A 24,077-nucleotide genomic window follows, 5' to 3' on the forward strand; every position below is an offset into this window, starting at 1 on the left:
GTACAGTATGAGGGTATAGCGTATTGTGTGCCCAGAACATTCCTTCTCTGCACAGTGTCGGACTGGGATGCCAGGGGCCCACTTTCCAAACTATTATTGCTCCTTTCCTCACTCACCCTCTTTATTCTCCTCATCTTTTCTATCTACTTACTATTCTCTTCCATTATTAAGCATGTTTCCCCATAATAAAAAAGAGAATGACCATGATGTTATGTTTTGGGTAGCCGAGGATGAGCAGAATATAACAGTGCTTTAGTAGCAGAGTCATGCAGGCATTACACAACAGTAACTTTCACTTTCAAGCTACAAGGAAGTATGCACAGTATAAGTATGAGCACAGTGACATCTACAGGCCATTTGCATGAACACTACATATTCAATAGGCTAACTATTTAGAGGCAAAACGCCCACTGATGCCTTGGCCCACCTAGAGTTTTCCTGGTATACTGGTGGGCCAGTCCAACACTGTCTCTGCATATTTGTATTTATACATATGGGAGGGAGGTGCCATATTGTTTCCCATAGACAGTACAGTATGAGGGTTTAGCTTATTGTGTGCCCAGAACATTCCTTCTCTGTATATTTGTATTTATACATATGGGAGGAGGGAGGTGCCATATTGTTTCCCTTAGACCGTACAGTATGAGGGTATAGATTATTGTGTGCCCAGAACATTCCTTCTCTGTATATTTGTATTTATACATATGGGAGGAGGGAGGTGCCATATTGTTTCCCTTAGACAGTACAGTATGAGGGTATAGCTTATTGTGTGCCCAGAACATTCCTTCTCTGTATTTTTGTATTTATACATATGGGAGGAGGGAGGTGCCATATTGATTCCCTTAAGGTGGCCATACACGGATAGATCCGCTCGTTTGGCGATGTCGCCAAACGAGCGGATCTCCCTCCGATATGCCCACCTTGAGGTGGGCAATATCGGGCTGATCCGATCGTGGGCCCTAGGGCCCAACGATCGGATCCTAGCGTTCGCCAAACGGGCGGTCGATCGCGGGACCGCATCAACGAACAGATGCGGCCGCGATCCGACGGGATTTTTAATCCCATCCGATCGAGATCTGGCCGACTTTCGGCCAGATCTCGATCGGGGAAGCCCGTCGGGGGCCCCCATACACGGGCCAATAAGCTGCCGACTCGGTCTGTCGGCAGCTTTTATCGGCCCGTGTATGGCCACCTTTAGACAGTACAGTATGAGGGTATAACTTATTATGTGCCCAGAACATTCCTTCTCTGTATTTTTGTATTTATACAAATGGGAGGAGGTACCATATAATTTCTGAGAGTATGATCTTATAGCAAGCTTATCGCAAGGTATTATAAAGGGTTGCATTATTTCCACTGTTTGCAGATACCGTGTGGCTCTAGAAAGAGGTTGGCAATAAGTGACTATGCCAGTGTTCTGGGAGATGGTTTGCAGGAAGTAAGTACCAATGAACTACCCTGTAAGATATAAGCTTGGCCAGTCCCCATTTGTAAGAGAAGTGCACAGATGCACTATTAAACCTCACTGAGTGCCTAATTGTATGCAAACTCATGGCTGCTCCTTGCCAGACACTGATTTACCATCTCCAAATCGTTTGTCATGTTGATACAGCATATGCCACCAGGCATTTGTATTATGTAATGGAGATGTTCTTTAATTGCGCCTGCAAGGTGTTACTGGCATCTCTAAATATCTATTTATTTTCCAGCTGATGCACAACAAGCTGCTCTCTGGTTTAATGTATGATAATTATTATTCCTAGTTAATATCTTCTGCAGTCTCCCACCAATGAAGCAAAAATAACATATGTATTTAAGTGGCAGGGTATATGGGACAGGGTAAACATAAAGCTCTCTGTATATTTGTATTTATACATATGGGAGGAGGGAGGAGCCATATTGTTTCCCTTAGAAAGAGACGTATGATGGTATAGCTTATTGTGTGCCCAGAACATTCCCTCTCTGTATATTTGTATTTATACATATGGGAGGAGGGAGGTGCCATATTGATTCCCTAGACAGTACAGTATGAGGGTATAGCTTATTGTGCCCAGAAAATTCCTTCTATGGGGCAAATTTATTACCTCCGAATTTGTGCCAGCGTTGACTTTGCTGCACTTTGCCAGGCGTAGATTCGCCTGGGTGTAGATTTGCCAGGGCTAGCTTATAGCTTATTGTGTGCCCAGAACATTCCTTCTCTGTATATTTGTATTTATACATATGGTAGGAGGTGCCATATTGTTTCCCTTAGACAGTACAGTATGAGGGTATAGCTTATTGTGTGCCCAGAACATTCCTTCTCTGTTTATGTGTATTTATACATATGGGAGGAGGGAGATGCCCTTTTGTTTCCCTTAGACAGTACAGCATAAGGGTATAGCTTATTGTGTGCCCAGAACATTCCTTCTCTGTATATTTGTATTTATACATATAGGAGGGGAAGGAGGTGTCATATTTATTCCCTTAGACAGTGTATTGTTTCCCCAGAACATTCCTTCTCAGAAATGACAACATTAAACATGTCAGGATTGAGGGAAAAGTAATGTAGTAATTGGTTGGTGAGGAGGATGGGGGGGACAGGGGAGGCAATTACCCAGATTTTCCTTTAATTTTTCCCACTGGCTTTAATAAAGCAGAAAGCTTTCTTAAACTTAATTGCAGCGCTGTTTTACTTAAGACTGGCATGAATAGGAAATCACAGAGACCTTTCTCTCTCTGACAAGGGAAATGCTTCCTTTGTGGCTCATTTGTACATAATACCAGAATCCAGCGCAGTCGCGGCCTGGAAAGTGCCCCCCAAGGAATAGCCAATGTGAATGGAGAGCGGAACATTATCGAAACTGAGTAAAAATTTGCAGTAAATCGCCACTGTATAAGCAAAAGATTGCCATAAATATGCTTAAAGGGGTTGTTCACTGATATGACATAGAAAGGGATATTCTGAGATGATTTGCAATTGGTTTTCATTTGTTATTATTCCTGGTTTTTGAGTTATTTAGCAACTCTCCCGTTTGCACATTCATATGCCTGGTTGCTAGGGTACAAATTTCCTTAGCAACCTTGCACTGATGTGAATAAGAGACTGGAATATGAATAGCCAGAAACAATACATTTGTAGCCCTACAGAGCATTTGTTTTTTTTTGGATGGGGTCAGTGACCCCATTTGAAAGCTGGAAAAGTCAGTAGAAAATCATTTAAAAAAAAAAAACTATAAAAAAAAGTTGGAAAGTTGTTTTGAATTAGCCATTATAACAACGATTCCCCAGTATATCAGTCTAAAACTCTCTAATAAAGAACAGAAAATGAGGTTTCTAACTCCTTGGTTCTTACAAGGTAGATCATTTAAACTTCCCATGCTCAGATAACCCCCTGCATAATAGACTTGTAATTATGTGTAAGCCAAAACAATCTGACAAAGGACGGCAGAGGGGTTTGTTTATACGGAGCTCATTGTCTCTAGGTTATCTAAATTAAGAGGCAAAATGGATTTTCAGCATAGGTTTTTGCAATTTGCTCATGAAAAAAAGGTGATTGTATGCTTCCCCTTTAAGAAGAACAACCCAAATGCATTGTGGGGGATGCCCCTCAGTGACTCTAATTGCTGGTACCCCAGACCAGTATTTTAAATTTGCTAAATATTTTTATACAGGCCCAATAAATAGCACTACTGGGGAAATGGAAGATGGAGGCAGCATATACCCCTGTTCTATATGTTAACAATTAGTCATTTGGGGCTTCCTAACAAATCGGGGCTCCCTGTGAATTTGGCTTTTGTTTCCTTAAAAGAGGATAGATTCTATCTACATGCAGGAGTCGTATATGATGGATCGTTAGATAAAACACCATTGGGCTGTACTGTCTTTGCCTGACTTTTAGATAACCACCTCCAAAACAAAGCTGCGTGTAAGATTGCTCAGACTGTGAGAGTGTCATTGCTCTGAATGTAGGAGCACCAGCCCTAGCCCAGTATATGTGTGTGTGTAGTACAAAAACAGTGAGCGCACACTGTCTTGCAGATAAGACATGCGAGATGCATCTTCCCGCTTAAGGTTCCCCAGCGGACTCTGTATTCGCATTGTCTGCAAGTTCCGCAAATAAACAGCCCCAGCTGTCTTCCTGCCATGTCAAGGTTATTCTGCCATCCGGTATAACCATCTGTGGGAACGGAATCACATTGTACAGTAACATTGTGTTCTGCAAAGGAGGATCAGGTATTATAGTGTTTCATTATACTCCTGTTGCAGAGCCTTCCCTGCCTTTTATAAAGATAATGTAGCTGACATTCACTGCTTTATTTTTCTTTTTTTTCAACAAATGGCAAAGCCGGAACATTCATGGCAGTGCAAATTGCCTCCGTCTGTATCTGTTTTGCACAATGCCACATCCAGTGTTTGCTTAACCTGTATATACAGGTATAGGATCCGTTATCCAAAAAAACCCCAGGTCCCGAGCATTCTGGATAACAGGTCCCATACCTGTGTGTGTGTATATATATATATATATATATACATACATACACACACACACACACACACACACACACACACACACACACACACACACACACACACACACACACACACACACACACACACACACACACACACACACACACACACACACACACACACACACACACACACACACACACACACACACACACACACACACACACACACACACATATATACATATACATATATATATATATATACACTACTAATGCACTGAATCCACTATTTTGGATTCGGCCGAACCCCCGAATACTTTGCGAAAGATTCGGCCGAATGCCGAACTGAATCCAAATCCTAATTTGCATATGCAAATACCATAGACGTGCACATTTACCTTCATATCGGTGCCATCTCCCGACCTGCCATTAACCATTCAGATCAAATAAAGTAGTAAAGAACAGATCAGATGATGTTCTGCCCCTGACAGCAATCGTACCAAAGTTATATCTGACAAAAGCTAGTGACAGTCTCCCACTGATATCGTCAGATGGGTAAAACATGCAGAGATATTATCGGTAGCCGTCAGAAATCGTCTAACCTGCCCGATCAACTGAACGACAGATCGCCATCTCACGAAAAATGTCAGGACACTCCACACACGGCCTAAAAATCATACGCAACAGAGATTCGTACGATCATATCTATGGCCAGCTTGAACCACAAAAACGAATTGCCCCCCTTTCCTATACGTTTTCACGTCAAAGCTGAAGTTTCATTTCATGAGTAGTACATCTGTTTATCTTCTGGTTACAGAGTTATATTCCTGGTTATCAAATAAAACTCCCCAGATTCTTCTCTTTTATCAGCCGCCACCTGTTATTTACACTGCGCAGAAGCCTTGTTTGTCCTGAAGCACAGAAACCAAATCCTTGGGATGTGATTGGGATTATGTCTATTAACTATGGAGACACACACTCTCGCTTCATTTAGAAACTCTTCTATTTACTCATCCATATTCAATCAGCACATCTGTATGTGGCATTGACCAACACTAGGACAGAATGCTCTGTTTGTTATACAGATAGCTAGAATCTCAGCTGCCATAAAGCAGGACAGGACTGCTGCTTCCAATGGGGATCAGATAGGATCTTTGCAGATACTGGGACAGAATGCTCTATTATGGGGGTACTCATACTTATATGGCCGCTCTCTTCCATGGGAATAACAGTGGGGCTGCTGTACAATTTGCATTAGAAATGCCAGTGGTCTGGGATAAACACAGGGCACTTCCCAACCTGTGTGATTGAAGGGAGGATGAATCTCCACCAGACAAATCTGTACATTCACTGCCATAAATCTTATTGAGATGAGCACCTTAAGAGTGTACAATGGGTTTCATTTATCAGACGCCTATGAATGATGTTGGCAGCCTTATACACTTGGCCAAGTTGCGTTGTAGCGACGTCTGTGTGTCTAATTGCTCATTGGAGGAAATGCTCATTATATTTGTGTGTGTGTGTATATATATATATCGCTGTCTTAAATATATTGATAATAGGGTTGAGTGCAGAGGAATCTTGTATTTGTCTATATGTATTTTGTGGTCACACCCTCATTGCACCCCCGCCTAATGATTTTAAAAACTAGTGGTGAGCACAACTTTCCCTTGTTTGTTATAGTTCTACAGGAGCAGTGACCAGCTCCATGTTGTAGCTCCCACCCCCTCCAACTATAGTCAGGTGATCCCACTGGTGTCTAATAAAAGGGCAGCCAAGTTTGGGAGTTTTACTTTGAAAGCAGCTAGTAAGTTGCAAGTAAAACGTATTCGTCCCTTTTATAAAATGTATAATGAAACCATAGAATTCTTAATGAATCAAATGAAAATTGAGCATAGGACTGGCCAGATATGGGATGACTTTGACGTAGTTGGCCAGCTTAAATATATTGCAATATATGGACAAACAATCCCTGTGTTGTTTAAAGGGTAAGGCATTTTTCAGTAGCAGTATGCACAAAATGTCGCTGTCTTAAATATATTGATAATAGGGTTGAGTGCAGAGGAATCTTGTATTTGTCTATATATATATATATATATATATATATATATATATATATATATATATATATATATATATATATATATATATATATTTTCCTTGGTTAATATTAATTAGTTAACGAGTATTGCTGGGGGGGTTAGAAAGGATTCTATGTAATTAGCAGGATGCCATTGTGACGTCACTGTTAGAGAGAAGTGATCAGATATTTGACTTGCCCTTTAAAACTTTGTTTTGTAAAGTGGCAGATTGGCAGGAATATATATTTGTTATTCCCTTTAAAAAAGTGTGTTGTGCTTGTGCAGTAGCAAAGAGGTTTTGTTCATAGAAGTGACACCTTGAAAGGACCCAGGACCAACTAGTGCAGCATCTCCGGGCCTTTATGTTCTGCCTTTGATGTGACAGATCCTTTGATATATGTGGGACATTGAGCATCATACGAAATATCTGCAAGTCCTTCTCCACCAGTAGATGAAACGTGTCCTTGTCTTGGGCCCACGGCTGTTTGTTTGCTGATCCGACTAATGCGCAGAACTAAGGGACATCAAAGATTTAGCGACTGCAACAGAATCTCCGAAACCTCCCCTTCCCCGGCAGTGCTGGCACAGATAGCCCCCCCCTGAACTTACATAAAATTGTAAATTTACCTTGTTTGCCTTTATTTATAGCTAGAAAGGATCTAGTTAGTTTACACACAGCAGAGGAGAAGTACCTTCCCTTGTTCTGCTTAAATATTTACAGATATCTGCCAGTTTTGCCTCATAAATATGAATTTGCTATGTCCATGGATCACACAACTACAGTTAGGTCCATAAATATTTGGACAACTTTTTTCCTAATTTTGGTTCTGTTCATTACCACAATGGATTTTAAATTAAACAACTCAGATGCAGTTGAACTGCAGACTTCAGCTTTAATTCAGTGGGTTGAACAAAAAGATTGCATAAAAATGTGAGGAATTAAAACCTTTTTTAACACAATGACTTTATTTCAGGGGCTCAAAAGTAATTGGACAATTGACTCAAAGGCTATTTCATGGGCAGGTGTCGGGTTGTTTCATTATCAATGAAGCAGATAAAAGCCCTGGAGTTGATATGAGGGGGGGGTGCTTATATGTGGAAGATCTTGCTGTGAACAGACAACATGTGATCAAAGGAGCTCCCCATGCAGGTAAAACAAGCCATCCTTAAGCTACAAAAGCAGAAAAAAAACCATCCTAGAAATTGCTACAATATTAGGAGGGGAAAATCTACAGTTTGGTTCATCCTGAGAAAGAAAGAAAGTACTGGTGAACTCAGCAACGCAAAAAGACCTGGACGCCCACGGAAGACAACCGTGATGGATGATCACAGAATCATTTCCATGGTGAAGAGAAACCCCTTCACAACAGCCAAACAAGTGAACCAGACTCTCCAGGAGGTATGTGTATCAATATCCAAGTCTAGCATAAAGAGAAAACTGCATGAAAGTAAATAAAGAGGGTGCACTGCAATGTGCAAGCCACTCATAAACCTCAAGAATAGAAAGGCTACATTGGACTTTACTAGCACAGTTCTGGAAAAAAATTCTTTGGACAGATGAAACCAAGATCAACCTCTACCGGAATGATGGCAAGAATAAAGTATGGAGGAGGCATGGAACAGCTCATGATCCAAAGCATACCACATCATCTATAAAACATGGCAGAGGCAGTGTGAAGGCTTGGGCGTGCATGGCTGCCAGTGGCACTGGGACACTAGTGTTTATCCATGATGTGACACAGGACAGAAGCAGCCGAATGAATTCTGAGGTGTTCAGAGACACTGTCGGCTCAGATCCAGCTAAATGCAGTCAAATTGATTGGGAGGCGTTTCATAATACAGATGGGCAATGACCCAAAACATACAGCCAAAGCAACCCAGGAGTTTATTAAAGCAAAGAAGTGGAATATCCTTAAATGGCCAAGTCAGTCACCTGTAGGGATGGGCGAATTTTTTTGCCTTGTTTCGCCGTGGAAATGACGCCGCACAATGAATTTTGGCCAAAACGAAACAGCTCAAATTGGCCCATCCCTAGTCACCTGATCTGAACCCAATTGAGCTGCATTTCACTTGTTCACTTCAGACAGAAAGGCCCACAAACAAACAGCAACTGAAAGCCGCTGCAGTAAAGGCCTGGCAGAGCATTAAAAAGGAGGAAACCCAGAATCTGGTGATGTCCATGAATTCAAGACTTCAGGCTGTCTTGCCAGCAAAGGGTTTTTAACCAAGTATTAGAAATGAACATTTTATTTTCAGTTTTTTTAATTTGTCCAATTACTTTTGAGCCCCTGAAATGAAGTGATTGGGTTAAAAAAAGGGCTTTAGTTCCTCACATTTTTATGCAATCTTTTTGTTCAACCCACTGAATTAAAGCTGAAAGTCTGCAGTTCAACTGCATCTGAGTTGTTTCATTTCAAATTCATTATGGTAATGCACAGAATTGAAATTAGAAAAAAGTTGTCTCTGTCCAAATATTTAAGGACCTAACTTTATATAAATAGCTCACATGGTTGGGGAGAGCACACTTTTGTACCCCCTACTGTAAATGATAAGGAGTTATACAGGGAACTCTGAGTATCACTCATGTATTATAAGGAATCATGTACCCCCTACTGTAAATGATAAGGATATTAGAAGTCACTGAGGGGTTCTGTGACCATACAGGGAACTCTGAGTATTACTTGTGTATTATAAGGGATAATGTATCCCCTACTGTAAATGATAAGGATATTAGAAGTCACGGAGGGGTTCTGTGACCATATAAAAGGCACAAGGCTGCAGGCTGAGTTATACAGGGAACTGTGAGTATCACTCATGTATTATAAGGGATAATGTACCCCCTATTGAGTTATACAGGGAACTAATTTCTTATGTATGTTAAGGGAAAGTTCCTTGGGCAGAAGGCTACAATTTTGAATACTTATATTTGGGTTGCCGAACTCTGCTATTATTTCCCCTCATTTTAAATTCCCCAATTTTAAATTGTGACTCTCTGTAATCACTTAGCCACTGGCTTCCCAACTGAGCGCCGCTAAATTCTCCCGGCAGCGGTGCATATACTGAGGTAACAGAATGGCTGCCAGCTCTGATCCATGCCCGTCAACACAATGCAGAGGTGAAGCACCTGCCTCCGGCATTAAATAATGCTTTGTTTCTTGTGCTTGAACGAGCGTGACCGGCTCAGCCTCGATTTACATGTCAGATAGAGGCATACTGGAAAAAAAACATAATTTCAAGTAGAATAAACAGTTGTGACTTTTATTGTCTTGCAAGGGGAAGTGTGTTTCTTTGGGATTTGCAACTGGATAACTGGGTAACCTGTGGTTGGATTTTCACCTTTAAATTAACCTTTCGTATGCTATAGAGAGTGGTAAGAGAATGCTATGAGACAGTGTTGTAATTTGCAGTTTTTGCATTATTATCTTTTTTTGTGCAGCAGCTATCTGGTTGTTAGGGTCCAATCCAACCTAGCAACAGGGCTGTGGTTTTAAAAAGAGATGGGAGTATGCATAGAGGATGGCCTTAATAGAAAGATAAGTAATAAAAAGTAACAATAACAATAAAATTGCAGCCTCACAAAGCAATAGATTTTTTTGGTTGCTGGGGTCAGTAATCCCCCATTGGAAAACTGTGGGCAAATAACTCAGGGGCATAACTACAGAGGAAGCAGACCCTGCTGTTTCAGGGGAGCCCAGGAGTGTAGGGGGTTCAGTAAAGGGCTAATTAATGAGCAACCCCACGATATCGTTGCAGATTAGGTTAATTTTCCAATCTTTTGGGGCCCTAAATTGAATTTGCTATGGGGCCCAGTAACATCTAGTTATGCCACTGTCAGAAACTATACAAAATGTAAAAAACAATTAATTGAAAAGTTGCTTAGAATAGCATACGCTGAAAGTTAACCTGAAGGTGAACCACCCCTTTAAAGGGATAATAAACCCAACAATAAAACTTCCCATAATGAAGGCAAATTGCATTCCAAGCAACTTCCCAATATACATTAATCACCAGTTTTGCATCATTTCAAAGTTATTAAAAATTGTCCGTGGTATGGAAAGCAGCGTCCTTGTTCTCCATGCTGGGTGTGGCTCCGCGCAACATTGAGACAATGGAGCAGCAGGCAGTGCGTCTCTGGCTCTGACTTGAAACAATGTATCGGGCTCTGAGGAGAATGGATTTCTGTTTTACGTAGTTAGAGAATAGAAATGACAGACGGTGCTTTCAGTAGCAATTACCTGCACCAGGGGTCCTCAAACTTTTAAAATAGGGGGCCAGTGCACAGTCCCTCAGATTGTTGGGGGGGCTGGACTATAGTTTGAAGAAAAAAAATTATTACCCTAAAGCCCTGAAGATTTAAAAAAAAAATTGGTGTTCGGCATGGCTTGGCTCCTACTTTGGCACAGCTTGGCTCCTACTTTGGTGCAACTCGGCTCCTACTTCAGTGCAACTCGGCTCTTACTTCAGCAGTTCAAGGGGGGCCTAGTTAATCCAGGCCAGACCCCCCCCCTTGACATATAGAAGCCATCAAACCGGGACAATTGTCCCCCAGTCCCCCACAATCTGCTGCTTGCAGATCCACTCTATTCCTCTGCCCCATTGCGTTGCATCACTGCATGCCCCCCCCCCCGGCTGACGCTAAGGACACGGCTGCAGGGTTAAATAACCTTGGAGGGCATAGGATGAGGACCCCTGACCTGCACAAATAAGTTAAAAACCAGTGAGAATTTTAAGTAATGAATATTGGAAAGTTGCTTTGAATCATCAAATAATAATCATGTAATAAAATTGTGTTCGCGTCAGGAGCTCCTTTCACAGATCTTGACATTGATTCGGTAGTCAGAACCAGCAATGCAAAGGGACAGTATTGATACAGGAAAGTGTTTAGGCATCTAGAGCTCATGGGCTCAATTAACTCTCATGGGCTTATTAACACCTTAAATGTGCCCTTGCCTTTCCCCCTTTTTTGGGGGAAGGGATAATAAACATAAAAAGGATCTCAGTAGATTTCTACGGGGAACAAACCACCGCTGACGCCTTCCTGCGCCACAATGGCATTGTGTGCCGAGATGAAAAGAGCTGTGAGTGTCGGTGCAGCTGCCGGCAACCTTGGCAAGTGGATATTTTTATCTCTAATGAATGCCGGAGCTTTCAGAGGATGTCAAATGAGATCAGATGCAGGCGGCTGTCTGAATTACCCCAGCGAAGTTGCAGACAGCTGTCAGCCCATTCCTGTCTACTTTCCAGAATTTTCAACTTAGTGTTGAGGCAGATGATCCGCTTCTAGGGTGGCTTCCTCTGGGGGTCGGAACTGAAGCTTCAAAGTAAAGCTGTCCCCCTTTCGGCCCTCCAGCTGTTAGATAGGAAAACACTCTTTTATCTTCCTGTTCTTTGTCTCTCCCAGAGCTCCCCCCTACAAGTTAAAAAAAAAAAAAAAACAATTGATGGCCAGAGCCCCTCAACAAGTTAAAAAAAATAAATAATTGGTGGTCAGGGTCCACCTACAATCTGGAAAATGCAGCACAGCCAGGCCCCCCTTAAATCGTAGATTCTGCTAGGCCCCCCTGATGGCGTCCCTGATCCCATGCATAAACTTTTCTCTGTACTCTTCCCCCTTTTCATCCCTCTTTTATTATTCTTTATCTTTCCATTTTCTTCTACAATCACTCCTAGTGTGGGAAGGAGTCCAACAATAAAAAATTGGTAAAATTATTGACGTGGGGAGCGTTCATGAAAGCAGAACCCCAAATCTGTATTTCAGCAGTAAGATTGTTTGCTTTAACTTTACTTGCAACTGAAAGCAGTACTCTCTTATCCCTTTCTGTTCTCTGCTCCAAGTGCAAACCTCTTCTCCGGGTTAGCTGGTTTTGGCTATATCATTCATGCAGCCAGAACCTGCAGTGCAGAAAAAATGAACAGCCAGAAAAATACTTTAAAAAAAAAAGACTTTAAAGCGGACCCGTCACCCAAAAAATTTATTCAAAATCCTATTTTATCACATTAGTCAAGCAAAATTAACTTTAATTACACTATATCAATTATTTGAATCTTGTTTCCTTCAGTCTAGGAATTCATAATTGTAGCAAGCAGGCAGGAGCCATGTTGTGGACACTGTTATTAAGACAAGCCTTGCATCATCTCAGAATCTTGTTTGTGCACCAGAATGAGGGATCTGATGTCCATCCCCATGCACTGGCTACACAATTAAACAGTGAAGAGAACGGGAATGTGGGGAGAGCAGTGACATCTAGGAAGTGCTGAATGAAAAGTGAAAGTAATTGTCTGCCCCGCCTCTATGCCTAGGCATAGAGGAGGGGCAGACAACATTTGATTGACAGCTGAGGTTTTTAAATGACCTCACAACAGCTATGAATGCTTTAATAAAAAAATAGAAATTGGATTTCATGTTTAATTTGAAAAGGACTTTTATTATACAGATTTTTGTGTCTGGGTGACAGGTTCACTTTAACAATTACATTTTTTTTTCTGCAGTTTGTTTCCTTTTCTCTTGATCTTGAAGTCTTTTCTCCGTTCCCTTTTATCCCCTTTTCTGCCTTTTTGCTGGTTTCTGTTGCCCACCTCTCTGTGCTGTGCAAAATATGGAAACCAGACCTTTATATAAATATGTATTTATAGGCCCTAGTTATCCATAAAGGTTATTCTGTCTGAACCCCAGCTAGAAATAGTGTAGCAGAACCATAATGTCTGGAAGCAATTACGAGAATATTCAGCATCTTCCCAGCTTTTAATCTTTCACTTAAAGAGAGAAGAGCCCCCTCCCCTTCCCTCCAGCTCATTTCGTCCATTCTCTTCCTATGGTAATTTCCCCACAAAGCAAATGTCAGATTCCTGCGCCTTCTCTGCAGCCTTATCTGGAGGATAATGAATTATGCATGAATGCAAGTTTCCCTGGTTTCACCCAGATATTTACACACCCACCCCCATATTACTCCACTTTACACCTAGGAACTCATGCAGAATTCCAAAATTCAACCCAGTCTGCGCCCGTTACACCGCAAGCACATCAAACAAGGGAGCTGTGCTTGTTCATCCAGCAGATGGGCTGCCATTATCTAATAGAGGATCCCGATATTTCTCTCCTCCTTGTAACATAAAAAAACCAAGCCTGTGCCTAACACTGTGTTTAAGGTGCTTCAGAGATATGAGAAAGAATACCGCTCAGACTCACCGCGCCTCCTCTGTAGAATGCAGGCAGTCCACGGATGTATATATACAGTATCTGGGTGATGGAATAGCCTTGGCGTCCCACGCCGCACAGAATGGAGGGAAAAAAGGACAGCTTAGATACTTTCTTGAAATTTACCAATACTAATGATCTGAACCTGACTTTCACTTCAAACCAAAATGTTGATAATATTGCATTTTTGGATATTAAATTAAGAGGTGTACCTCTGACAGGGAAAATCGAAACGGAAGTTTGCACTAAACCAGTAGCTGGGAATACTACCTAAGGGCAGATAGTTGTCATCCCAGGCACACCAAAATGAGTATTCCTTTCAGTCAATTCTTAAGATATAGATGCAACTCCTCTACCATTGAGATTTTTGATGAACATGCAGATATTTTGAAACAAAGATTAGCAGAGCGGGGTTACCCTACTGATGTAATTGAATCGGCCTACCGTAGGGCACGCTCACGTGATAGGAACAGTCTTCTTTCAGGATCAAAACGTAATCAAAATTCGATAGTTTTAAAAAGAATCCGGATACTAACTCCAAAGGCAAAAATATTTATTTTAGCACAGATCATAGTGTAGAATTCAATGACATTTGTCGGATAATACGTAAGCATCTTCCAATTTTGTTCATTTATCTAATTTTGGGCAATATTTTGTCAAATAATCCTCTCAAATTGGTATCTAGGAGGTCTCCCACCTTGGGTAGGAAACCATCCCCTAGTTTGGCTTCCAGTCCAACCGTTCCTCTCAGGTAATTGGCTACGTACCAAAGGGACTTTTAAATGTGGCAGACACCCCTGTAAAACATGTAAGGTCATCACAGTCAGTTCTGACTTCAAATCAAACGTTACAGGTAAAACATTCAACAACACCACATATAACAACTGTTGCAATAAACACGTGGTCTATTTACTTGAATGCAAATCCTGCAATAAACAATATGTGGGGGCGCACAATTCGTCCGCTTAAGGACAGAATCAGTGAACATCTTAATGCCATTGATAATTGTGATCTAAAATCTCCCATTGGGAAACATTTTAGCCAATGTAGTGGATGTGGGACCCTTGATTTAGGGGTTAAAATAATTGAAAAGGTACAGATTCCCCTAAGAGGTGGTGACCCCCTACTTTTATTGAACAAAAGTGAAGCATTTTGGATTTTTACCCTCAATACACGGAATCTGTGTGGTCTTAATACTTGATTTGGTATTTTGTATTATTTTTAATTTTCACTTTTTTCCTTTTTTTTTGTGTGCTTTTTTTCTTGGATTATCACTTAAGTGTTTTTTGTATGCATATTTGTTCGCCTATATTTAACACTATATAGTGACTCATGTCCTACCAGATGATAACTAATAGGTCGCTATACCAATGGACTATTTATACAGCTTCCTCACTCGCTGTTCCCCTATGCTTATGATTAAGGGTGCATGCGCCCGAGACGCGTCAAGCCCAGTGTGCTCTTCTTTTTAATCATGGATCAATAAAGATTTCGGATTTTAACTCAACCAATGTGCGGATCTTCCGTCCTTTCTTCTCTCCATTAAGGTGCTACAGAGACAGTTTCTATTTTTTTACCATTTTGTTTAAAGGGTCTGAAATCCTGGGGTGTGGTTTATAGCTATATTTTACCATCAGCCTTTTATTTTTTATTTGTTTGCCCCCTTGTTTTGTCTTTGTCTATAAACCCATTAGTCTGTTTCTGCTTCCAATAATTAATTATATACTATTGTTCCAATAATAATTAATTATATATTATTACTGAGAAAAAGAAAATTGCTTTTAAAAATGTGCATTATTTAGATAAAATGGATCCTATAGGAGACTACCCTTCCGTAATTCACCTTGTATTTGATCCCAACTAAGATATAATTAATCCTTATTGGGAGCAGAACCAGCCTATTGGGTTTATTTAATGTTTACATGATTTTCTAGTAGACTTAAGGTATGAAGAGCCTAATTACGGAAAGATCCATCATCTGGAAAACCCCAGGTTCCGATCATTCTGGATAACAGGTCCCATACCCAGAGCCGTAACTAGGGGAAGGCAGTGTACAGATTTGTTGGATTAATGAGGGAAAAGGGGGGCATCTAAGGTGTGCAGTTGTGTGGTTTTACACACATGTGCCCACTGCTGTGCAGCATGGAGAAAGCAAGTTACATGCCTGGCACATGGCTAATATTAAAAACATGCACAAAAAATAAATGTTGCATTAATGTGTATATTATATATATTGTGTGTGTGATGCAGGCTCCATGCTTTATCTTGCAGTATGAATTTAAAGCCAAGAACATAAAGAAGAAGAAAGTGAGTATCATGGTGTCTGTTGATGGAGTCAAGGTGGTAATGCGGAAGAAACAGAAGGTGAGAGCCGTTGTGTCCATATTGGGGCTTATTAGGTGTGCATGGTAATTGCCTGACCCTGCTCCCCCTCCTAATCACCCTAATTCACCGTATTCTATATCCCCCCCACACACACACAGAGAAAGGAATGGACGTGGGACGAGAGCAAAATGCTGATGATGCACGATCCTGTGTACAGGTATGACATTAACTGGGCATTTGTCAGTCCAACCCCTTGCCCTCTCTTCCTCCGCTCTTTTATCCAGGCCCTATTTTACCTCTTCAACTCTGTTTTTTATTAAGCCTCGCTTTCCACCTCTCAGTCTTTCAGCGGCCCTGCTTTATGGCTGAGATTCTAGCTATCTGTATAACGGAGCATTCTGTCCCAGTGGCTGCACAGGTCCTATCTGATCCCCATTGGAAGCAGCAGTCCTGTCCTGCTTTATGGCTGAGATTCTAGCTATCTGTATAACGGAGCATTCTGTCCCAGTGGCTGCACAGGTCCTATCTGATCCCCATTGGAAGCAGCAGTCCTGCCCTGCTTTATGACTAGGATTCTAGCTATCTGTATAACAGAGAATTCTGTCCCAGTGGCTGCACAGATCCTATCTGATCCCCATTGGAAGCAGCAGTCCTGTCCTGCTTTATGGCAGCTGAGATTCCAGCTATCTGTATAACAGAGCATTGGATCCCTGGTAGTATCCTTATATTAGATTAAACCTTTTTTCCTTAAATTACTTATGTTTATGGGATTAGTAGTGGAAAAGACAATATTCCTAAATACACAACTGTATACACTTCACCAGTGGCTTAAAAAGTTATTTCATAGTTCAAGTGAGTTCTGTTTATCATCGGGTCAAGACCAATGGCACAGAACAAAGTCTCCTTTGTGTTTGAGGCAGAAAGTTTATGTAGAAGGAACAAAACAGACAACGCACCTGCGCTTTTGTGCGGTTTCGGTGCTTATTAGCCTAGTACGCAGTAACCTTGCTGTAGAGAGGAAAATTGTCTGGCGGAACACTTAATGTATAACCCCCTTTTCATCTGTTCCGAGCTTTATATATATTCTGCGTCTCTTGTGGCTCATGTTTAGGAAGCCTGCCCCCAGTTCCTTTGCAATACAGTGCCGCCTCTTGTATATAATAAAGCCATTCTTTTACCCAGAAAGCAGATCTGATAGAGTTAGAAGCTCTTTAGATTTTTGTTTGCCTTAAAGTAAACTCCTAGGGAGCTTTAGGTCTAGAATCCCTTTAAATATACATTATTGACCTCTGTGGGACCCCCAGGTTGCTCCATAGCAGCCAATCAGCAGCTGGTTATAGTTCTAGGGTCTTGCTTGGATCTGATTGGTTGCTTGACCCAGAACAAACCCCATGGCTCTTGTACACCCCTATAATAAACCAGTTGTGGGAGCAGGGCCGCCATCAGGGGGGGACAGGGGGGACTGTTGTCCCGGGCCCGGATGTTTTGGGGAGTTAAGGGGGGCCCGGCCGTGCTGCACTTACTTGCATTTACTTGCACAGCCGGTCCCCTGCATCCGAGCTCCGATGACTTCTTCTTGTGTTCTGATTCGCCAGTGAAATGTAAGTCCCGGTAAAGCCACATTCTGATTGGTTGGGAGACGTTTGAACCTCCCCTCTACTTTATCCAATCACCATGCGCCTTTACCGGGACTTACATTTCACTGGCGAATCAGAGCACAAGAAACCGAAGATACCGGCATCTGAACTCCCTGGCTAAGGTACGTGCAGTTTTTTTTTCTTTTAACTTGTGGGAGCCCTGACCAATTGTTTTTTTAAATGTGTGGGGGCCCTTTGCTAGTTTTTTTGTTTTTTTTTTAAGATGTGTGGGGGCCCTGGCTAATAGTTTTTTTTTAAAAAATGTGTGGGGGCCCTAGATAATTGTTTTTTTTTTTAAATGTGTGGGGGCCCTTTGCTATTTTTTTTTTTTTTAAGATGTGTGGGCACCCTGGCTAATAGTTTTTTTTAAAAAAAAAAATGTGTGGGGGCCCTGGCTAATTTTTTTTTTTTTAAATGTGCGGGGGCCCTTTGCTATTTTTTTTTTTTTTTTAAATGTGTGGGGGCCCTTTGCTATTTTTTTTTTTTTTTAAATGTGTGGGGGCCCTTTGCTATTTTTTTTTTTTTAAATGTGTGGGGGCCCTTTGCTATTTTTTTTTTTTTTTAAATGTGCGGGGGCCCTTTGCTATTTTTTTTTTCAAATGTGTGGGGGCCCTTTGCTATTTTTTTTTTTTTAAATGTGTGGGGGCCCTTTGCTATTTTTTTTTTTTTTTAAATGTGCGGGGGCCCTTTGCTATTTTTTTTTTCAAATGTGTGGGGGCCCTTTGCTATTTTTTTTTTTTTTAAAGATGTGTGGGGGCCCTGGCTAATAGTTTTTTTTAAAAAAAATATGTGGGGGCCCTGGCTAATTGTTTTTTTTTTAAATGTGTGGGGGCCCTTTGCTATTTTTTTTTTTTAAATGTGTTGGGGCCCTTTGCTATTTTTTTTTTTAAGATGTGTGGGGGCCCTGGCTAATTGTTTTTTTTTTTTGTAAAAAATGTGTGGGGGCCCTGGGTAATTGGTTTTTTTTTGTAAAAAATGTCTGGGGGCCCTGGCTAATTGTTTTTTTTGTAAAAAATGTGTGGGGGCCCTGGCTAATTGTTTTTTTTTTTTTTTAATGTGTGGGGCCATGGCCACCAATGTTTTTTTTCTTTAACCACCACCTGACCACCAAAACTTGTAGGAGGGGTCTGGGCACCAAAGTTATTTTTTTAACTTGTAGGGGGGCACTTCATCTTTTAATGCCTGTGTGGCCTTCATACTGAGGGAGGGGTGGCGAGGGGGGGGCCCAGAAATTTTGTTGTGCGGGGCCCCGTGATTTCTGATGGCAGCCCTGTGTGGGAGTAACAACCAGTCATTAAAGGGTAATACCCAACTGCTCTGCATCGTAGTGGGTACCCAGAGTAACGGGTAGTAATGTGGGTGCAGGATTAATTGCAGGTTGAGTTGGGTCATTAGCTCGCCACCCAGCACTCATTGCCTTCTGCCCATCTATGATGGTCATTTTTTTTTTTTTTTACTAATGATTTTTAGGGCAAGAAGTGGGTAGTGGGATGGGTTATAATTGAAGGTATGCTGGGGGGGAGCACTGTATCATAGGAGTTGGCTTTCATCTGTCCAGTAAAATCAAATATCAATAGCAAATATCAATGAACCGTGGAATCAGGTATCTGATTGGTCGCTATGGGATACTTCACTGGTGCAAATGTACCTATTTTCTTGATTGGTCATGCACTTGTGGAACTATAATCAAGCAAATCAAAGTGTAAGCCTAAAGCCTCATGAGGAAACTTCGGGCGACTTCGGAAATGGAAGCACCGCAAGTGCATTGGTGCAGGCGATTTTTCATTTTAGCAGGTGGAAGGCAGGGGGAAGCAGGGCCGCTTCTGCCATGATTCAAGGTGAGACCTTTGCCTCTGACGGCAGCGAGCGGCCAGTTACAAGGGGCAGCAAAAAGCCTCCTCTTGTAACTTTAAGAGCCGAACTTCCGGTTTTTAACCGTTGCATTGCGCTCAATGCACTAGCGATACTGCCCCCTTAGACCCGCTCCAACGCTAATTTTAAGCGCAAAGTGGGAGAGGAGGGGGGCGGCATCTGAGCTGCTGCCCCAGAATTGGTGCTGGGGGAAGGCAGTTCCTCGAGATTGTCGCCCCACAGAAGAGGCGATTAGTCATCAGGTGACTAAATCTCCCCAAATCTGCCTGTGTGCCCCTGCCCTAAACTTCAGCAATGCACATTATCATCTATAATTACCATCTAAGGAAAGGTGGAACTAAGATGTCTTTATTTACTGGTGGTAAGATTTCTGGGGGAGTAAACTCCAAAATTAACTTTTGCTTAATCAAATAAAATGGCATTCTATGCAACTTCCCAATATCTATTCATTCATTAAAGTTCTGTGTAACTGTCATTGTGTCTGTCCTTTTCTCTGCACTGCTGCCTCTGACTCCTGATACAGCTTCCCAATATCCATTCATTCCTCATTTTCACTGAATTTATAGTTCTGTGTAACTGTCATTGTGTCTGTCCCTTTCTCTTCTCTGCACTGCTGTCTCTGACTCCTGATACAACTTCCCAATGTCCATTCATTACTCTATTCTCACTGGGTTTATAGTTCTGTGTAACTGTCATTGTGTCTGTCCCTTTCTCTGCACTGCTGCCTCTGACTCCTGATACAACTTTCCAATATCCATTCATTCCTCATTCTCACTGGATTTATAGTTCTGTGTAACTGTCATTGTGTCTGTCCCTTTCTCTGCACTGCTGCCTCTGACTCCTGATACAACTTCCCAATATCCATTCATTCCTCATTCTCACTGGATTTATAGTTCTGTGTAACTGTCATTGTGTCTGTCCCTTTCTCTTCTCTGCACTGCTGTCTCTGACTCCTGATACAACTTCCCAATGTCCATTCATTACTCTATTCTCATTGGGTTTATAGTTCTGTGTAACTGTCATTGTGTCTGTAATGAACACTGCTGCGAGGCTCATACACCTCAGCAACCACTCCTCCTCTGCCTCGCCATTCTGTCAATCCCTGCACTGGCTTCCGTTACCTTTCAGAATCAAATTCAAATTAATGACACTGACTTTCAAAGCACTTCATAACTCTGCCCCACCCTACATCTCTGAACTCATCTCTATATACTCACCCACTCGCTTACTACGCTCCTCTACCGACCTACTACTCAACTCTTCTCTCATTACCTCCTCACATGCTCGCATTCAAGACTTTGCAAGGGCTGCACCCCTCCTCTGGAACGCTCTCCCGCGGTCTGTCCGACTTTCTCCCAACCTTTCTGCTTTCAAGAAATCTCTGAAAACGCACTTCTTTCGAGAAGCCTACCCTCACCCTGCTTAACTACCAAACGCAACACCACATACAATACCACATTTCTCACCCACTTAATTCGATCTTGCCCACTCCCACACCTTGTGTATTACTCCCTTCCCTTTAGACCGTATGCCTATGCATAGGGCCTTCCTCACCTTTTTGTACCTGTATTGATTGTGATGTTTGTTACTCCATATATTCTATGTATGTAATTCATGTGATGTAGTTGCATAATCACATTTACTTTACAGTGCTACGCAATATGTTGGCGCTATATAAATACATGTTAATGTTAATAATAATACCTTTCACTTCTCTAATTCGGTCTCATGAAACAATGTTACAAAATTCTACTCTCCTCTAGGCCTGCCCATCCGTTGGCTTGTGATACATTGTTTCAGAACACTTCAAATAATAGAAATGGCCAGACAGACGCTGCTTTCAATAGCAATGACATTTAAACACAACTTTAAAACCACTGATAATGTCTGACCCATGTATATTGGAAAGTTGTTTAGAGTGATATTTTCTTTAATTCAGCAAGATTTTATTTTGGGTTTCATACGCCTTTAATAAACAAACCCAAATTCCAGGTGGGATTGGGCCGAGCCTCTGGCTTGTGTATAGCTCTGTGATTGATGTGCAATTTCCTGCTTTGTTTGATTTCCCGCAGTGGCAACACCCTCGCTGCTGACCTCTTCTTTTGACTTATGGGTCTCGTTAGGATATAGATGTGCTTTGCCTTTCAATTAGGGCGGCCTATTACCCAACTAATTACATATCTGAGCAGCCTTTAATACTCTAGGGGCCCCTCGGGTCAATCTTCTCACCAATCTGACAGCCCGATAGTTTAGCACTGTGCCACTATAAGGAAAGTCACGCACGCTGCAATGTTCAGAGTTGTACTGTGAAGACAACGCAATTTATTACCTGTAGTAAACAGTGATTTAAGCCCCTGGTGGGCAGACTGTTAGTGCCTTGGCATCTTTAAAGGCTTAAGCCATAAAGAATGGGTCTACAGGCTAATAAGAATTATTGGGTTGGCTGATTCCCTTGCTGTTGAAACAGTTTGTCCTTTAAAGGGTAAGTAAATCCTAAACTAGAGTTGCACTTTTTTATATCTGTATCATGCCCCAGAATTTTTGTGCCAGTTTCCATGGCAAGAAGTTTTATGCCTTTCAAGTTCTCCAAGCTGCACTTACTTACATGGGTTGCTAACACTCCAGTATAGCCCACCATTGGTTTCATTTACTTTAGTGGTAGGCCCAGTTATATAGTCAGGAGATCATCTAGGAAGCAGATACCCCTTAAACGCACCAACAAAATTACCGAGGTCCCATGACTATGCAGGAAGTATATTCCTCTGTGCAAGCAGACAAAAGCGACTGCAAAGTAATTAAAAGCTCTTATCTCTTCCATAATGAATTCAACAATTGATTTCATTATGGAAATATTTCCAGTTTGAGTAAACAGTAGAACAGTAGAAACTTTAAGCTGGGCTCTTGCAGCAGGAAGGAAGCAGATACCGTCACATGACTATCCAGGAAGAATATTCTTCTGTGCAAGCAGAAAAAAAAGTCTCTGCAACCTTTTCCAAAGTGCTAAAAAGCTCTGAACTCTTCCATAATGAATCCAGCAATGGTCAGAAACCTGTTTTGTTAAAAAAATTGTCATTTCATTGAAATTTTAATTCATTGAAAGTTGATTTTATTTTAAATGGAAGCCATTTTTGAATTTATAAATGGATTAATATGAAAAAAAATGTAAATAAGAAATTTTAAATTGAAGCAAATTAAAATAAAATGCAAAATTAGTTGAAAAAATTGAATATAAAAAATATTTTCAATCAAAAAAGTTTTAATGAAAAAAAGTTTTTAAAAAAAAAAAAAAAAGTTTCGGGCAGAGGCCAGCCAGAGAAGGAAGGATGATTAGTTTTATGTTTGGTAATGACAGTACTTTCCTGCATTTATTGGCAGGCATCTGTAGTACCAAGTGCCAGATCATTTCATTCAAATCCAGTAAAATTATAATATTTTGTTTTCTGTTCACGTTTTTTTCTCCTTTTGTACTTTTTCTTCTATTAGCTTGGCCAGCAGAAATAATTAATAATTTAATTTTTGAAGCATCGGTTCCTAGTACTGTTGAATATTCGTGACATGGGGACAAGGCTGACATGGGAGTTTAATACACATTATTATGAAGAAATGATACTTAGGGGGTTATTTATCAAAATCCAAATTATTTTATTAAAACAAGTCTGACCAAACTAGAATCAACGATTTAACCTCATTTATTACTGAAAAAGCTTGATTTTATCGGATATGGGGAAAAACTAAATAAAATCTAGCAAAAATACAAATCTTACATTTTTTTAGAATTGTTTGCCATTTCATTAAATTTTTTCAGGCTTTTTCCCGAAAAGCCTGAATTTTTGGCATTTTTGCCAGAAAAGCCCAAAATTGTTTCCGCAGAAACTTCCAAATAGGATATCGACCCCTTCCATTGACTTATATACAACCTCGGCAGGTCTGAGATGGCAGATTCAGACTTTTTGCAGCCTCGGGGCATAATAAATCTCGAAAAGAAAATTCCCCTAAAAATTCGGATTATATAATAAAGAAAACTTAACATTTTTCGAGTTTTTGCCATTGGTATTTAATAAATAACCACTCAATGTTTTCTTCTTTCAGAATATTCTATGTATCCCACGACTCACAAGACTTAAAAATATTCAGTTACATCGCACGAGATGGAGCCAACAACACCTTTAAGTGCAACGTCTTTAAGTCAAAGAAAAAGGTGTGTTTTCCGGATGACTCCGTAGATGGATTTGTGGGGGGCACATGGGGAAATATATTTTTTACCTTGAGAATAATGTCATGATGCTAAGAGCAGTCCTCTTTAAATATGTGTAATGACCAACAGTGCCCTCTGGAGTTTGGCCACTAATAGCAGAGTGTGCTTTGCTATGAATATTATGCATCCTCCACCCTTCTATTGGTTTTGAAGTACACCCATGATAACTTAAAGCACTGATCCCCAACCAGTGGCTCATGAGCAACATGTTGCTCACCAACTCCTTGGATGTTACTTTCAATGACCTCGAAACAGGTGCTT

General features: G+C 41.1%; 1 protein-coding gene across 3 annotated transcripts in view; it reads left to right on the forward strand.

The window, feature by feature from the left end:
• The window catches only part of LOC108699923 (carboxyl-terminal PDZ ligand of neuronal nitric oxide synthase protein), a 56,990-nt gene that overhangs the window by 26,241 nt on the left and 6,672 nt on the right, over positions 1-24,077 (forward strand). For 2 of the 3 annotated variants that reach the window (XM_041575309.1, XM_018232611.2), the window contains 3 exons: positions 15,999-16,091; positions 16,211-16,269; positions 23,651-23,759. In XM_041575309.1, the coding sequence (XP_041431243.1) occupies positions 15,999-16,091; positions 16,211-16,269; positions 23,651-23,759 (261 nt within the window). Of the gene's footprint in view, positions 1-1,366; positions 1,439-15,998; positions 16,092-16,210; positions 16,270-23,650; positions 23,760-24,077 lie in introns of all 3 variants that reach the window. The other variant, XM_041575308.1, reaches the window with a different exon arrangement.

Source organism: Xenopus laevis, chromosome 8S, assembly GCF_017654675.1.
Source record: "Xenopus laevis strain J_2021 chromosome 8S, Xenopus_laevis_v10.1, whole genome shotgun sequence".
Classification (NCBI taxonomy): domain Eukaryota; kingdom Metazoa; phylum Chordata; class Amphibia; order Anura; family Pipidae; genus Xenopus; species Xenopus laevis.